This window comes from Bufo bufo, chromosome 5, assembly GCF_905171765.1.
Source record: "Bufo bufo chromosome 5, aBufBuf1.1, whole genome shotgun sequence".
NCBI classification, from domain to species: domain Eukaryota; kingdom Metazoa; phylum Chordata; class Amphibia; order Anura; family Bufonidae; genus Bufo; species Bufo bufo.
The window spans coordinates 458,696,723-458,715,210 of NC_053393.1; the positions used below are offsets into that span (position 1 = coordinate 458,696,723).

General features: G+C 44.2%; 1 protein-coding gene across 1 annotated transcript in view; it reads left to right on the forward strand.

The window, feature by feature from the left end:
- Nucleotides 1–18,488, forward strand: part of LOC121002576 (ATP-dependent translocase ABCB1-like) — a 185,271-nt gene that overhangs the window by 145,718 nt on the left and 21,065 nt on the right. The window contains exon 7 of the mRNA XM_040434019.1: nucleotides 14,495–14,686. Coding sequence (XP_040289953.1) covers nucleotides 14,495–14,686 — 192 coding nt within the window. The remainder of the gene's footprint in view (nucleotides 1–14,494; nucleotides 14,687–18,488) is intronic.

Below are 18,488 nucleotides of genomic sequence, written 5' to 3' on the forward strand. Positions count from 1 at the left end.
AAAATTGGTCCCAGTACAGATCCCTGTGGAACCCCACTGGTAACCTGACCTTGTTTTGAATGTTCTCCATTGACTACAACCCTCTGTTGTCTGTCACTCAGCCACTGCCTAATCCACTCAACAATATGGGAGTCCATGCTCAATGACTGCAGTTTATTGATAAGTCTTCTATGTGGGACAGTGTCAAAAGCCTTACTAAAATCTAGATATGCGATGTCTACTGCACCTCCACCGTCTATTATTTTAGTCACCCAGTCAAAAAAATCTATAAGATTTGTTTGACATGATCTCTCTGAAGTAAACCCATGTTGTTTTTCATCTTGCAATCCATGGGATTTTAGATGTTCCACAATCCTATCCTTTAATAGGGTTTCCATTAATTTGCCTACTATTGATGTCAGACTCACTGGTCTATAGTTGCTCGATTCCTCCCTACTACCTTTCTTGGACCTCCCCAGCAGCCATTTTCTGCAGTTTTTTCAAGTTCTGAGAGAAACAGCAGTGTCATTTCTGAGCTCTGTGCTTTGCTGAGTCATTTACTTTGCTGAGTCAATTACATTAGATAGTTAGTAAGCTTATATATATAATACAGATAGTTAGTGAGAGATAGTCAGTGTAGGTTATATCCTGATATAGTGTAGCTGATAGGAATTACTGTGCTGTGCATTTTCTCCAGTCTCAGGAAACTTCTAGCAGCTTGAAAAATGTAGCAAAAGTGACCAATGCCTGTATTGCGCGCACAATACGCGCATATTACATTGCCGATTTTCGCAATCAAGAAAATAGCGAATTCTCAAATTTATAACAAATATTTGTCCAAATATTCGCAAATTCGAATATTGCCCGTGCCGCGCATCACTAGTGATAATCTATAGATGATGTATCAGACAGGGCTATACAGTTATAGAGTACATCAGGTAGAAACATTACCTGCATCAAAGGGTGAAGTAATGTATCACTGCTAGTCCTTCTAACTCCTATACTTAACTAGCCTTTGCAAGCACCATTCAATCATATCTCACCAGTATTTGTGCTACAGATAAATGTTATATGGGACATGGTTATGCACTTATTCCATGCACCAGCTAACCACTTAATCTCTATGCATGGAGTAATAATGCTCTAGTCTAGCTGGTCCCTGTACCTGGCTTTGCCACTCAGACACTGTAAGCACTTGATAGTCACATCACCTCATTACATAGGCAGAGTAATGTGCTATTGCAAAAACCTGTACCTCAATAAATATGCATGTATTGCAAAAACCAGGTAGCCACATTGGTTCTGTACATGGAAAAATGATTAACACCGTATTTACCATGGCTCTGCAGTTGTTAATGGCAATGGGCAGGGTTATCATTCTATTGTTAGACTCTGTGCCTGACAGCAATGCAGTTATATGACCACCCACATCTGGGTCTTTTCCACCTTCTCCTGGCCCTGCGCCGAATACTAAACGGGATGGCGCAAGCGTGGAATTTACTGGACGAAGAGGAGAACTCGCCAGTCAATTAACTGGACCTGGGCGTGCCAAAGGGTGAGTAGACCAAGCCTCTAGGTGCTGAAGCAACTATGTCATAGCACCTAGAGGCTCATTAGCATATTGTAAAAGTGTTTATTTTAAGAAAACGGCGGCAGGCAGAGACTTATAAAGCATACTGTTATGTACTGCTGACATTGGCACATCGCTAATGTCAGTCAGCTACTTAACGTTATTTCTCATGACAGAAACCCTTTAACTTTGCTTGTCCAACGTTCTATGCTGAGACCTCTTGCTGGGTTGAGGATCTATTACAAAAGGAGCCACTTGGTCCTCAATAGGGCTCATATACTTAAAAAAAACAAAAAAAACTGGTCTTGAATGGCTGTCATGTCATGTTCGACAGCCTTATCATTGCAGTGCGGGAATTGCTTCAGATTCATGGAAGCTCCTATACCCTCCACTTCACCAGTCATGGTATTTTTTTTTTTCTCCTTATGTTGCCCCAGAGTTTTTTTTCCTATTGAATCAGATTTTGGCCAAGTCCTTTCAATGAATAGAAGCTCACAGACAAGCATTTGTATACTTGTAACATCTGGGTGAAAAGTCTTCCTACCCAAGCAGCCAGCCTCTCCTATGGGATAACTATTTGTCTTGCATCTACTGCTTTAGACTAACCAAAGGATCTTTATGGCACTGCATTCCCAGTGTCTATCTGCTATTTTTATTTAGTTCAAATCTTGGGCACCTGGCCTAGAAAAAGCTGGAGAAGGCCACGGTGCAAATGTGAGCGCCACTGCCTTCTCAAACAGCTGATTGGCGGGGGTCCCGGGTTTCAGACCCTCACCGATCAGATACTGATGACTTATCCAGAAGAAAGGTCATCAGTATTAAAGTCTCGGAAAACTCCTTTAAACTGGCTAATAAACACTCAAAAGTAATCCAGGTTTCTAGTCATCACTTAGGCCCATATTTTCAAACTTCAAAATCAGGTTTAAGGGATTCTTCCTTGCATGCAGTTCACTTGAGCTCATACTCCAGTAGTATGCAAGCTCATACTTTTTAAGAGCCTTGGATCTGTTTAGTCTCAGATGCTTGTGTTAACAAAGTACTGCAGTACTTCATCTCCAGTGTACTCAGGACAGAAGTTTTTGGTGGGTTTTTCCTCCATTCTTTTTGTAGTCTCCAAGTGGGGCAAGCTTATCTGCCCCATTATTGACCTAGAATGCCACTCTGGGTTTCTAGGCAATTTATATGCATTGTCTGGGGGTACTCTTTCTCATTATGGAGAGCACCTTACATACATAGTTTGAGTGTAGAGTACAGTAGGCTAGGAAATGTCCCTTTGGATTTCTGGGAAAGATATCTGATGCCAGCATATGTAAGATGTTCTAATTACCATATATTTTTCCCCAGAAACCCAAAGGAACATTGGCTACCTCCTCTACACTTTACATTAGAAGAAATAGTATCCCAACCAAGGACTCTCATGCAACCAAGCAAAGTTTCTTGGCTTAGCTCTGTTCAGTGGCGTCGCTACAGGGGGGCAAAGGAGGGGGGGGCAATTGCCCCCCCCCCCCAGGTCATTCCTTGCCCCCCATGGTGCCCCCCCCTGCTGATTCGCTGAATCTCATTAGTAATCGCTGCCTGCGCCCGGCCGGCCGCACTACTCAGTGATTAAAGTTAAAGTACACAGAACAGAACACAGATACATACACAGTCAGTCTCAGATGAGAGTCACATGACAGATGGGGGTGGGGGCGGCGTTCGGACCCAGCGGACTCGCGGAGGCAGAGCGTGCAGGGCGGGCGCAGGCTGGGAGTGTGGCAGCTGCAGAGACGAGTTGACGTCACGGTTGTCAACACGTAAAGCTGCGCTGCTGCGTGCGTGCCTGCCCGCCCGAACGGACTTTGCTGCCTAAGCTGCCTTCATGTTCTGCTCTGCTCCTGCGTCACGAATAAAAAGTAAAAAAAAAAAAAGTATGTACCCCTATACCCCCACTACCTCGCCTCATGGCCTGCCCTCCTGCTTAGCTTGCGTCCAGCCCCTCCTCAACCCTGATACCCCTATAACTTAGGGGTATCAGGGTACATTATACAGGAGTAATATAACTGAGGACCCCTGTATAATGTCCCCACTCCCCTGATAGCACTGAGTCATTCTCAGTTATATTACCCTTGTATAATGTACCCTGATACCCCTTAGTTATAATATTACCCATAATGTCCCCTGACTGATACCCCTCAGTTATATAACTGAGGGTAATCAGGGTACATTATACAGGGGGTAATATAACCAAGGGGTATCAGGGTACATTATACAGGGGGTAATATAACTTATATTACCACCGTATAATGCCTGATAGGCCTCCTGAGTTATATTACCTTTGTATAATTATGTACCCGGATAGCCATTAGTTATATGATCCCGGCGGCGTCATATAACTAAGGGGTATTAGGGTACATTATTATACAGGGGTAATATAACTCAGGAGGCCTATCAGGCATTATACGGTTGCAATATAGCTAACATTACCCCTGTATAATGTCCCATGATAGCCCTCCTCAGTTATATTACATTTACCCTTGTATAATGTACCCTGATACCCCTCAGTTATATTACCCCTGTGTAATGTACCCTGATATCCCTTAGTTATATAATATAACTAAGGGGTATCAGGGTGCATTATACAGGGGTAACATAACTAAGGAGTTCTATCCTATCAGGGACGTAATACAGCGGTAATGTAAGCTATATTACCCCTTTATAATGTCTGATAGCCCTCCTCAGTTATATTACACCCAATGTACCCTGATGCCCCTTAATTATATTACCCCGGTGTCAGGGCTGTAGCTGCAGGGGAAGCGGCTGCTTTAGTATTTTTCAGTAGTATGATTAGCTGGTGAAAATTATTAGTGCCCCCCCATTTTTGACTGTGTATCTTCTGTGCCCCCCTATATATTGATCCTAGAGTCGCCACTGGCTCTGTTAATAGGTAGTTACCTAGAAAGAGCTGGATTCCTGGTATGAGGCAGTTTTTCTTTCCCTTTGGAAAGGAGACTAGCTTGCATGTCTCTTTTTCCAGAGAAGCATTATGTGGAGATGCAAGTACAGCATTAGATAAAAATATTATGAAAAAGCACAGTTGAACAGTTGAGACTACCACCAAAAACGTAGTGGATAAAAAATAGGGGAAAAGTGATCTATGAAGCACAAGGACATATGTATAAATACAGACTCCTTAACTGACAACTCTGGTTCCAGGCAAGTGGTGTCTTTATCCCAAAGATCTCATGTGTCCTTCTCTGAGGTCTGTTCCTATTGTACACCTCCTTTCCTCAGGTTTACAGGCAGCTCAATTACATTCCAAACAACAACAAAAAAGATCATAGGACAAAAAATTTATAGTATTCTTTATTTAATCACAATATACAACTTCAATATAAAATATAGAAGAGAAAGGCACGATGGAAATAGATACCGAAAATTTGCATGAGGGACATAAAGCAGGTGAAGCACTCCATATCACAATACGTGATACAAATCAAAACCAGTTGTTTTGAATCACATATAATTAACTGAGTATATACAGATTACAAAATGAGCCTGAATAATAGTACTCTACCAAAAATTATATATCAAGCTACGTATTGTGGGGATTTGCTCTGGTAGACAGTCCACAGAACAAAAACTTTCACCTGGTTTGCAGTTTCTCCACCTGTGGTCCACAGCAGGCTTTAGGGGCCTGTTTCTCAGCATGCAGCTCCCAGCCCTTTTGCATGGCACAAGTTTTCAGATCCCAAAACACATGGGGACTGACAGCACTCCACTGTCAGAGAGGAGTAATCCACACACAGCTGAGACTGCTGGCTGGGTTTGATATAGGCCAGTAAAGACCCGGCCTGGAGTGTGGGGAGAACCACCCACCAAGCACTTTGGCTACTTCCAGTAAGTGCCGGCCCAGATCAGCTTACAGCCATACTAAAATAGCAACATGTCAACCAGCACTAGCTGCTGCTGACACTTGAAAATACCAGCTCTTACTTCACCGAGGACAGGAACCTCGGTGACACATACCTTCCGTCAACGATGGACCCTTGCGCATTACTACATGTATAATAGCTATTACATGCTGAATACATGTATAATAGCTATTCCCCCAGGGTAACACAATGTGAAACCCAAGGAAGATATGTCAAAGCTAAATATATATGGCTGGATACATGGATAGTGATACACTCACCTAAAACAACATACAATATAACTGCTGTAGTCTGAGTATATAAAGCTGAGTATATAAATAATATCAGATGCTCTATAAGGCTAAATACAGATATAGCATGGGTAACACACACACACTCTTAACTCAAATTTCTTAACTCATCGCGTTATCTTGAAACAAAAGCCATTGAAAAGCAATTGCTTAACGCATTTAGTTGCATTTAGTTTAGATAACATGTCTTATAAAGCATGTGTGTTAACCCTGCTACATGGCGTAGCTGATCACACTTGGGAGCCGGGTGACGAAGGGGTTTCATCATCATCGGGAAAAAGAGGATGGCAGCTTGCCCGTGAGGCAGCAGAGGAGCCAGGAAGTCGCTAGCGTGGTCGGAAGTCAGCAGGGTGGCAGCAGTGGGAGGTCAGTAGCCAAACGTGCCCGCGGTAGACCACCCGTTTTGCGGGAGCCTACCTGCCCGGTAAGTAGGGGTGCAGGGGTTCACGGAGGCAGTGGCAGTAGCAGTCAGTCAGTGCATAGTGTTGGGGGTAACATCACCTACTCCGGCGGCTTAACAAAAACTGCCATACCGCCGAGTAGGTGAACGTGGCCATATTCAGAATCTGTGGGCATAAGGTGAAGCGTGGCCAGGGTGCCAATGTTGGCACTACAGCCCTACGTCAACATATGCAGCATCACCATAAAGTGGCCCGGGAGAACTGTTGCTCCGATATTGTGGTCCAGCTTTCGCAGCAACCGCTGCATCACCCAGTGGCACACACCCGGTTTCAGGCAGTCAAGGCTCCACCACCTCAGCCAAAGGGAGCTGTCTGTCCTTCCCATCATCTGCTGGTCCTGCTCCTCCTACTCCTACTCGTCAGTCATTCTGTTAGCAATCGATCACCGAAGCGATTGCCAAGAGACAATAGTATGCGTGCACTCATCCAACGGCACAGAAGCTGAATGTGCTCCTGGCCAAGTTGCTGGTGCTGCAGTCCCTCCTTTTCCAAGTGGTGGACTCCTTTCAGAGAACTGATGGCTTGTGCCGAGCCGAGGTGGAGAGTCCCAAGTCGTCATTTCTTTGCCAAAAAGGCAGTACAAGCCCTGCACACACACATGTAGAACAGAAGGTGGGCCAGTTTTTGAGCCTGTCGGTGTCTGCCAAAGTGCACGGCAGCGCCGACGTGTGGCGCTGTAACTATGGTCAGGGACAATACATGTCCTTTACGGCCCACTGGGTGAATGTGGTTGCTGCACAGCCACACCAGCAACTTGACCAGGTGACACCGCTTCCGCCTCCACGTTGCTACGCCGTTGGTCCAGCGACAAAGTCCGCCTCTGCCTCCTCATCCTCCACCGTGTCCTCAGCCTCCACTGCAGGGACAATTCACAGTGCCCCTCCAGCATACCACATGTGCAGGGCACGGAGGTGTCACACTGTTCTGCAACTCGTTTGCCTGGGCGAACAGAGTTACACAGGGGAGGAACTGCCCCGTGTCCTTCAGCAAGAAATTGAATCCTGGCTTTCTCCGCGACAACTCAGAATCGGAACCATGGTAACTGACAACAGGAAGAACATGGTGTCGGCGCTGCTTCAAAGAGGGCTGAGCCATGCGCCCTGCATGGCACACGTGTTCAATCTGGTTGTCAAGCGGTTCCTGAAGTCTTCCACCCATCTGAAAGACATCCTAAAAATGGCCAGGAAACTTTGCATGCACTTCAGCCACTAGTACACCGCAAAGCACACCCTCCTTGAGCTGCAGCGGCAGAACGGCATCCCCCAACATAGGCTGATATGCGACATTTCCACCAGTTGGAATTCCACCCTCCATATGTTGGACCGACTGTACGAACAGAGAAAGGCCATAAACAATTTCCTGATGATCCAAGTGGACAGTAGTACTCCACTGTGTAGCTTCGATGTCAGCCAGTGGCAGCTCATGCGTGACACCTGCCGTTTGCTTAGGCTCTTTGAGGAGGCCACGTTATTTGTCAGTCACCAAAACTACGGGATGAACGCTGTCATTCCACTGCTTCATGTCCTGGAACAGATGCTGGTAAATCTGGCAGGTCAGGGGACTGGAGACGTGGTGCCTAGATCTCATGGCCACATGAGCCCTGTTAGGGCTGAACTGGAGGAGGAGGAGGACATTGGAGCACGAGCAAAGGAGCTACAGGGCGATGAGGAAGTTGAGGCAAAGGACCCAGACACACAGTGGCAGTGTGCAGTGGAGATGGAGTCCCTCCGAGTCACTTGTGCAAATGGCCCGCTGCATGCTCACTTGTTTGGGTAGTGACAGCCGAATTGTCACCATTCAGCAGAGGGATGACTACTGGCTCTCCTTGTTGGACCCTCACTACCGTTCCAAAATGGGGGCCTTTTTTACACCCGCTGAGAGGGAGGACAAACTGAACTACTATAGAGACATCCTATGTAGTCAGTTGGCCACTGCCTATATGCGCGATAGTCCATCCTCTCGCAGAGCTGACCGGGGGGGCCATGGCTGCTGGGGAGGTGTGGGGAGGCAGGAGCAGTACCAGTCGCTGATGAGCAGCTTTCTTCATCCGCCTAGTGAAAAAACGACTCACCAGCAGCAGCATCTAGACCTGGAGCAGAACCTGAACCAGCAGTTGGTGGCATAATTGGAGTGCACCCTGCCAGCCGTCATTGAAGATCCGCTGGACTACTGATGTATTACGCTGAATACATAAATAATATGAGACACTCTATAAAGCTATATGTATAACGCTAAATACATCGATACTATAGGTATGAAACACCCAAAAAGCTGAGTATATAAAACTGAGTACATAAAGGCTCAAAAGTATTATGCTGTACCTCAAACTAAATACATGGAATAAAGTAAATGGACAGTACCAGTGAATGAAAGAAAGTGTCGGCTAATGAAAGGAGAGAGCCATATAAGGCTACAACAACCTACCCACAGACATGGTATGCAGCACACTGAGATGTCACCACACGCACCAGCACCTGGTGTACTGCATACCATGTCTGTGGGTAGGTTCCTGTAGCCTTATATGGCTCTCTCCTTTTATGTAAATTTTCTGTATCTATTTCCATCTCTTCTATATTTTATATTGAAGTTGTATATTTGGATTAAATAAAGGTTACTTTAACTTTTATAATTATAGTCCTATGATCTTTTTTGGGTTTGGAATGTAATTGTAGTTGTTGGACCTGGGGACAATGTTTGGATTAATATGAGGTTGCTTTAGGTTCTTATTACAGGCAGCTCAAGGCAGAGAGCATCTCCTTCTGGCCAGTGCCCATGGACAGCCGGCTCCCAGGAAAAGCCTAATTAGGCTACTTTCACATCTGCAGCACTACCGCTGGTTCAGGCAGAGAATGCCAGCAATCGCCCGGACACAAACTACAGTGTGCAGCGGTTTGTGTCCAGCCTATTCTCAGCATATTGGCTGGATCTCTGCCAGACAACATTATAGTTAATGGGGCCGGTTGCATCTGGCAGTGCTTGATACTATACTATGATATTATCCTGTCATTATTTGCAGTGACTAGGAACGGGTTCGCTGATGCCACTTTTATGCAGTGGCCGGGTCAGGTGGATAATATATCCTGTATTTGTCGTGATTCCAATTGCAGCATGCGCAGGGTACTATCCCAGGGCCCTTCCAAGGTGTTATAACGCATGTCCCAGATTAGGAATGCCAGAGTTGTGTAATGGCCTATAATGTCTCTATAGTTTGGTGGGAATTGTGTCACGGTGTCTCCTACCTGGGTACGGTCAGACTCCTGGCTCCTGGCTCACTTGCAATAAATTTGAGTGTAGTGATAGTTGGAGTAATAGAGGAATTTTGCAGAAGAAATGATGTCCAGACCTTTAGATGAAGTTCAAACGTTTCTTAACTTGAAATAACTTGCATCCAAGCGGTATACAGCTTTGGTCTCTTGGTCCCAGCAGGTTTTGGCAATGATTGGCAGAAATTAATACTTCTGCTTTAAATATGGAGCTTGCAGGATAAAAGTCTGCTTGGTAGCTCTCTAACTGTGGCAGAATTAGCTTCTGCACTTATCTGTACCTTCTGCTTTGTGGGGACAGACTAGCTGAGGAGGAATTGGCTTCTCCTAGGCACTGGACTTATCTCACAGATGGATTCTCAGGGGATGCTTTCTTCCTGGAACTCTGGAGGTTGTCTGTAGTTTCTGCTTTCCTCATCCATCAGAGCGGAAGTTGCTCAAGCTGGGTATATGGCCAAGTCTCAGCCGAGACTAGGTACTTGCTGTCTTCCCTGTGCAGGGTAGCTCCAAACACACAACCTACCCCTAGCAGGGGGTGGGCTACACTCCCTCTAACTTCCTTCTCCACCCATGCTGCAGGATGTGGGACCAGCCCATCTCTCCACAGAGGAGGAGCTAAGCTGGAATAGTCCATTGCAGCTTAGATTCACTAAACAGTAAGCTTGTACCTGCCAATGTGTTGCTGCTACTGGTAACCAGGCAAATTACATGAACAATTGCTTTTAACATGGTTTTGTATGCACATTTGTGGAGGACATGAGCAAAATCACATCAGATGACAGTATAAAGGCTCTTAGAAGATAGTAGTGGGGTAGAGGCGTGTAGTAACAAAACTCTGAGGTGTTACATATTCTACTGACAGTCAGACAGCCTATTAGGCTTCCATAGTGGATAGACTAGGAGGCCATTGTTAAGCCTGCACTGCTATAGAAGCTTTTGACTCCACAGTTTTTCATTCTAGAGGCCCAGTGTAATAACAGTGAATGCCCCTTACCTCTGAGTAACCACTTAAATGCTGAAGTGCATTTATATAGCAGGGATTGTAGCTACATTGAATTCCAGCCAATGCCAAGGAACCTGGCTATTCAAGTGTATAGGAAGGAGCTGTCCCTAGAAGTGAATGGGACGGCTTCTTGTAATTACATCTGCTAGCTGCTTCTCGTGAGTTCAGCCTTCTCTTCAAACAGCTGATCAGCTGGGGTGCCGGGTGTCGGACCCCTGCCAATCTGATATTGATGACTTATCCTGAGGATAGGTAATCAAAATTAAAATCTCAGAAAAAACCCTTTAACCCCTTAAGGACCAGGCCATTTTTTGCAAATCTGACCAGTGTCACTAAGTGCTGATAACCTTAAAACGCTTTGACTTATCCAGGCCATTCTGAGATTGTTTGTTCATCACATATTGTACTTCATGACACTGGTAAAATGAAGTAAAAAAAAAATCATTTTTATTTATAAAAAAAATACCAAATTTACCAAAAATTTGTAAAAAATTGCAAATTTCCAAGTTTCAATTTCTCTACCTCTATAATACATAGTAATACCGGCAAAAATAGTTATTACTTTACATTCCCCATATGTCTACTTCATGTTTGGATCATTTTGGGAATGATATTTTATTTTTTGGGGATGTTACAGGGCTTAGAAGTTTAGAAGCAAATCTTGAAATTTTTCAGAAATTTTAGGGACCAGTTCAGGTCTGAAGTCACTTTGCAAGGCTTACATAATAGAAACCACCCAAAAATGACCCCATTCTATAAACTACACCCTCAAGGTATTCAAAACAGATTTTACAAACTCTGTTAACCCTTTAGGTGTTCCACAAGAATTAATGGAAAATAGAGATACAATTTCAAAATTTCACTTTTTTGGCAGATTTTCCATTTTAATAATTTTTTTCCAGTTACAAAGCAAGGGTTAACAGCCAAACCAAACTCAATATTTATGGCCCTGATTCAGTAGTTTACAGAAACACCCCATATGTGGTCGTAAACTACTGTACGGGCACACGGCAGGGCGCAGAATGAAAGGAATGCCATACGGTTTTTGGAAGGCAGATTTTGCTAGACTGTTTTTTTTTTGACACCATGTCCCATTTGAAGCCCCTCTGAAGCAACCCTAGAGTAGAAACTCCATAAAAGTGACCCCATCTAAGAAACTACACCCCTCAAGATATTCAAAACAGATTTTACAAACGTTGTTAACCCTTTAGTGTTCCACAAGAGTTATTGGCAAATGGAGATGAAATTTCTGAATTTAATTTTTTTGGCAAATTTTCCATTTTTCCCAGTAACCATGCAAGGGTTAACAGCCAAACCAAACTCAATATTTATGGCCCTGATTCTGTAGTTTACAGAAACACCCCATATGTGGTCGTAAACAGCTGTACAGGCACACGGCAGGGCGCAGAAGGAAAGGAATGCCATACGGTTTTTGGAAGGCAGATTTTGCTGGACTGTTTTTTTTGAAACCATGTCCCATTTGAAGCCCCCCTGATGCACCCCTAGAGTAGAAACTCCAAAAAAAAAGGCCCCATTTAAGAAAGTACGGGATATGGTGGCAGTATTGCTGGTACTAGTTTAGGGTTGCTCTATATTACACTTTTTGTGAAGCAAGATAACAAGAAATAGCTGTTTTGGCGCCGTTTTTATTTTTTGTCATTTACAACATTCATCTGACAGGTTAGAATATGTGATATTTTTATAGACCAGGTTGTCACAGATGCGGCGATACCTAATATGTATACATTTTTTTTATTTATGTAAGTTTTACACAATGATTTCTTTTTTGAAGCAAAAAAATAAATGTTTTAGTGTTTCCATAGTCTGAGAGCCATCATTCTTTCTGTTTTTGGGCGATTATCTTAGGTAGGGTCTCATTTTTTGCAGGATGAGATGACGGTTTGATTGGTACTATTTTGGTGGGCAAATTCCTTTTTGACCGCTTGCTGTTGTACTTTTTGTGATGTAAGGTGACAAAAAAATGGTTTATTTAGCACAGTTTTTAGTCTTAATTTTTTACGGTGTTCATCTGAGGGGTTAGGTCATGTGATATGTTTATAGAGCCGGTTGATACGGACGCGGCGATACCTAATATGTATAACTTTATTTCCCCCCCTATTTTTTAGCAATTATTTTTTTACTTTATTTGGGCAAAATTACGTTTTTGTTTATTTTTACTTGAAAATTTAAATTTTTTGGGGGGAAATATTTATTTTTTCAACTTTTTTTTCACTTTATTTTTTGTTCCACTTTGAGACTTGAACTTTTGGGGGTCTAATCCTTTACAATGCATTCCAATACTTCTGTATTGGAATGCACTGGCTGTATGAGTAATACTGTGTGTATTACTCATACAGCTTCCGGGGCCTGTGAGATCCAGGGGGCTGGATCTCACAGGCTCTTCACCGGAAGGCAGCGCAGATGCCTCAGGAAGGCATCTCGCTGCCTTCCATGCCATTGGGTCCCCCCCACAGCCCCATGGGGACCCGATGGCACGCCGCCCGCACAATAAAAAGCCGCAAACCGCAGGTCTGAATTAACCTGCGGTTTGCGGCGGTCGCCGACACGGAGGGGGGGGGGGTTCACGGGAACCCCCCCGCGCATTTAGCTGTGGTGCCTGCTCAATGATTTGAGCAGGCACTGTGTTCCGATCACCGCCCGCCGCGGTGATCGGAGCTATAGATGACGTAACGGTACGTCATGGGTCCTTAAGGACTCTGGATCCATGTCGTATCGGTACGTCATGGGTCCCTATGGGGTTAAGTAGAAGAGATTTTAATAAATAAAATAAAAATGTAAAAAAATGTGCCCTCCGCCTTGCTCACTTTATCGCACTCTATATTAACACCAAACAACTGGCTTAGGCTGGTTTCACACTTGCGTTGTCCGGATCCGGCGTGTACTCCATTTGCCGGAATTACACGCCGGATCCGGAAAAACGCAAGTGAACAGAAAGCATTTGAAGACGGATCCGTCTTCAAAATACGTTCAGTGTTACTATGGCACCCAGGACGCTATTAAAGTCCTGGCTGCCATAGTAGTAGTGGGGAGCGGGGGAGCAGTATACTTACAGTCCGTGAGGCTCCCGGGGCGCTCCAGAATGACGTGAGGGCGCCCCATGCGCATGGATGACGTGATCCATGCGACACGTCATCCATGAGTGTGGGGCGCCCTGATGTCACTCTGGAGCGCCCGGGGAGCCGCACGGACGGTAAGTATACTGCTCTCCCGCTCCCCACTACACTTTACCATGGCTGCCAGGACTTTAGCGTCCTGGCAGCCATGGTAACCATTCAGAAAAAGCTAAACGTCGGATCCGGCAATGCGCCGAAACGACGTTTAGCTTAAGGCCGGATCCGGATTAATGCCTTTCAATGGGCATTAATTCCGGATCCGGCCTTGCGGAAAGTATTCAGGATTTTTGGCTGGAGCAAAAAGCGCAGCATGCTGCGGTATTTTCTCCGGCCAAAAAACGTTCCGGTCCGGAACTGAAGACATCCTGATGCATCCTGAACGGATTTCTCTCCATTCAGAATGCATTAGGATAAAACTGATCAGGATTCTTCCGGCATAGAGCCCCGACGACGGAACTCTATGCCGGAAGAAAAGAACGCAAGTGTGAAAGAGCCCTTAAATAGATTGATAAATCACCTTATACAGCTTTACGTCTGTGGCTTCCTTCAGCACATTATAAAATGATCTAATGAACTAAGGGAGTTCAGTGCAAAGATATTTTACAGGTTCCATTGCAGTCAGTTGTAACCGTATAAATTCCTCTACACTGAGCTCCCCTTAGTTGGAACAGCACCGAGTTCCCTCCCTCCCTGACCCCATAGCAGTTCCATGGTCTGCCTAAATGGAAGGCAAACCATTGCGTGTTACACACGAAAAACAAAAAATGTATGAAATGTAGAATACAGCTGGTACCATGGACCAGGAAGATTCTTGGATTTCATATGATGTCTTTATGCTTTACATTTATACATTCTTATTATGTTATTTTTTTAACTTTCTTAGCTTTTCCTATAAATATCTTGTACTCGGCTCTATTGCATTGGTCTTGAGTGTTATTCAAATCTGGACATTTAATGTCTCTGGAACAAGACAGATTATGAGGATTCGGCAAAAGTTTTTCAACGCTATCCTTCATCAGGATATGGCTTGGTTTGATTCATATCAGATCGGAACTCTGAATAGTAGACTAACGGAGTAAGTAGATGAAGAGTTTTGGAATGTTTATATGTTATATGTCATATGTACGAACAGTATCCAATGGTATTGGTGTTGTACAATCAATAATGTTGATTCAAGATCCTTTTAATATCTGATCTATATCAAAACATGAAAATTCAAATATGATGGTAGTAGTATGATATGACCAAATCTTTATTTGGGGGTATCCCACTGTTATAATAAAACAATCAGTACTTGAACTGAGACACACAACAGGTGACATACCTTTGTTTCATACAAAGTACTCAACATGAAAGATACCACTGTGCACCCACTAAATTACCAGGTGAGACTATAGATATCAAAAATTATATCTAAACTCAACAGACCCGCCAGACCCTCATACTGCCCTACCTAAACAACAGGCTCTGACGTGTTTTCTTTAAAGGCATGTTCACATTTGCCATAATTTATCACATGTGAAACATTTTAGTCATAAATTAGTTGTATGAGACCCAGTGGGATTGCTTTTCATGCTGCATTGTAGTGCACTGATTACATCTACCATACATGCTAAAGGTCCCCATACACATTAGCGTATTGTCAGCCGAACCAGCCATTTTCAGAGCTAGCGGCTGACAATCTAATGTGTATGTTGAACTCCCGACTCTCCCCCAGCAGGTAATATCAGGGATAAAGGATGACATTGATTTTTCTTTTCTCTTTAAGTTCTCTTTGAGGATAAGCCACTGTCAGAGGTGTCTAGAAGCAGCTTTCTCCTCTCTCCCAATGAACACCTTTTCTATGTGTGTATAGTATGTGTATTAGGGAGTTGGGAGAGAAAGCTGTCCATCAAATGACCATTTGTCCGACAGCTGTAGAAGGTGTAGCACCTTTATTTTTCATCTGTACTTCCACATCACTGGGCACTTTTTTATTTTTTTGTATTAATTGAGCATTAGAATTATTGGATGTTGTTGGTGTTTGCTATATCAGTGTTGATAAAGTAGATTTATCTACCCCAGTGGCATGCCTAGGGTGTTTGGCACCAGGGGTGGGTCCTTTCTCTGGCACCCCCCCAATACTTTAAAAAAGTTGTACCCCCTCACAGTAGTATTGCCCTCATTGTACAACCTTCACAGTAGTTTTGTACAGATGTGTGCCCCCTCACAGTAGTTATGCCCACATTGTGCCCTCTCACAGTAGTTACGCCCACATTGTGCCCCCCTCACAGTAGTTATGCCCTCTGTGCCACTTTCACAGTTGTAATAACCTCTTTGTGCCCCCTTCACAGTAATAATCCCCATTGTGACCCCTCCACAGTAAAAATGCCCATTGTGCTAGTAATGTCCTCTGTGCCCCTTCCATGGTATAAATCCCCATTGTGTCCCCTTCACAGTAATAATGCCCACAGTGCCCCGTTCACAGTAATAATGCCCTCTGTGCCCCCTTCATTGTAGTAATGCACTCTGGCTCTCTCCCCTACACAGTAGAAATGCCCATTGTGCCTGCTTCACATTACTAATGCCCTCTGTGCCCCCCCCTCCATAGCAATAAATTCCTCTGTGCCCCTCCATAGTAATAAAGCCCTCTGTGCACCCTGTGTATAAAAAAAAAACTAAAAAAACACTGTAACTTCTGACCTTGTCCCGTTCCGGAAGCTCACATAACTCTCTTTCCTGCAGGCACAGATTGCCCTGCAGCATTGTGTGGGCGGAGCGTATGCAGATTTCTCTCATGCAGGATCCGCCCACACATGCTGGCAGCACAATCTGTGTCTACAGGCTGAATTGTGGAGCGGGAAGAAGTCTTCCTACTTCACCATTCTGTGCGCTGCTGACCTGAAGGAGAGGAGGAGCGCTGGGAGCTGAGCTGTAAGTGACAGGACCGCAACTCCCAGTGCTCCGGCAATGAGCTCTTACATCTGTATTGATGGAAACGCTCATTGCTTCTGGCACCCACCTGAGATCTGGTACACGGGGAGGACTTCCCCCCACGCCCCCCCCCTTAGTACACCACTGATCTACCCTATTATTAGACCTAGTGGCTAGTGTGAAAATCGCAGGATATAGATAATAAAAAACTCACCAAACATAAAAAAAATTATATATTTAAATCGCTTCATTACTGGAATGTCTATATCCCTTCCATACCAGGCCAATTTTTCAGTTTTTGTAATGGGCAAATCTAACTTCAAATAATGAGTTAATTTCTGAGCCAACCTACACATACAGTACAGATCAAAAGTTTGGACACACCTTCTCATTCAAAGAGTTTTCTTTATTTTCATGACTATGAAGGCATCAAAACTATGAATTAACACATGTGGAATTATATACATAACAAACAAGTGTGAAACAACTGAAAATATGTCATATTCTAGGTTCTTCAAAGTAGCCACCTTTTGCTTTGATTACTGCTTTGCACACTCTTGGCATTCTCTTGATGAGCTTCAAGAGGTAGTCCCCTGAAATGGTCTTCCAACAGTCTTGAAGGAGTTCCCAGAGATGCTTAGCACTTGTTGGCCCTTTTGCCTTCACTCTGCGGTCCAGCTCACCCCAAACCATCTCGATTGGGTTCAGGTCCGGTGACTGTGGAGGCCAGGTCATCTGGCACAGCACCCCATTACTCTCCTTCATGGTCAAATAGCCCTTACTTTCAAAGTTTTCCCAATTTTTCGGCTGACTGACTGACCTTCATTTCTTAAAGTAATGATGGCCACTCGTTTTTCTTTACTAAGCTGCTTTTTTCTTGCCATAATACAAATTCTAACAGTCTATTCAGTAGGACTATCAGCTGTGTATCCACCTGACTTCTCCTCAACGCAACTGATTGTCCCAACCACATTTATAAGGCAAGAAATCCCACTTATTAAACCTGACAGGGCACACCTGGGAAGTGAAAACCATTTCAGGGGACTACCTCTTGAAGCTCATCAAGAGAATGCCAAGAGTGTGCAAAGCAGTAATCAAAGCAAAAGGTGGCTACTTTGTAGAACCTAGAATATTACATATTTTCAGTTGTTTCACACTTGTTTGTTATGTATATAATTCCACATGTGTTAGATCATAGTTTTGATGCCTTCAGTGTGAATCTACAATTTTCATAGTCATGAAAATAAAAAAAACTCTTTGAATGAGAAGGTGTGTCCAAACTTTTGGTCTGTACTGTATTTGATATTATTTTTCAAAGGACACCTTAGACATTTCTTTTTTGCCATTGGATGACAGAATATATTTAAGGGTGCTTTCACACTAGCGTTCGGGTGTCCGCTCGTGCGCACCGTTTGAAGGGGCTCACGAGCGGCCCCGAACGCATCCGTCTGGCCCCAATGCATTCTCAGTGGAGGCGGATCCACTGAGAATGCATCCGCCTGCCAGCGTTCAGCCTCCGCTCCGCTCAGTGAGCGGACACCTGAACGCTGCTTGCAGCGTTCGGGTGTCCGCCTGGCCGTGCGGAGGCGAGCGGATCCGTCCAGACTTACAATGTAAGTCAATGGGGGCGGATCCGCTTGAAGATGACACCATATGGCTCAATCTTCAAGCGGATCCGTTCCCCATTGACTTACAATGTAAAGTCTGAACGGATCCGCTCAGACAACTTTCACACTTAGAAAATTTTCTAAGTTTTAATGCAGACGCATCCGTTCTGAACGGATGCGAACGTCTGCATTATCGGAGCGGATCCGTCTGATGAAACATCAGACGGATCCGCTCCGAACGCTAGTGGCCAAAAGTTTTGAGAATGACACAAATATTAGTTTTCACAAAGTTTACTGCTTTTAGATCTTTGTTTCAGTTGTTTCTGTGATGTAGTGAAATATAATTACACGCACTTC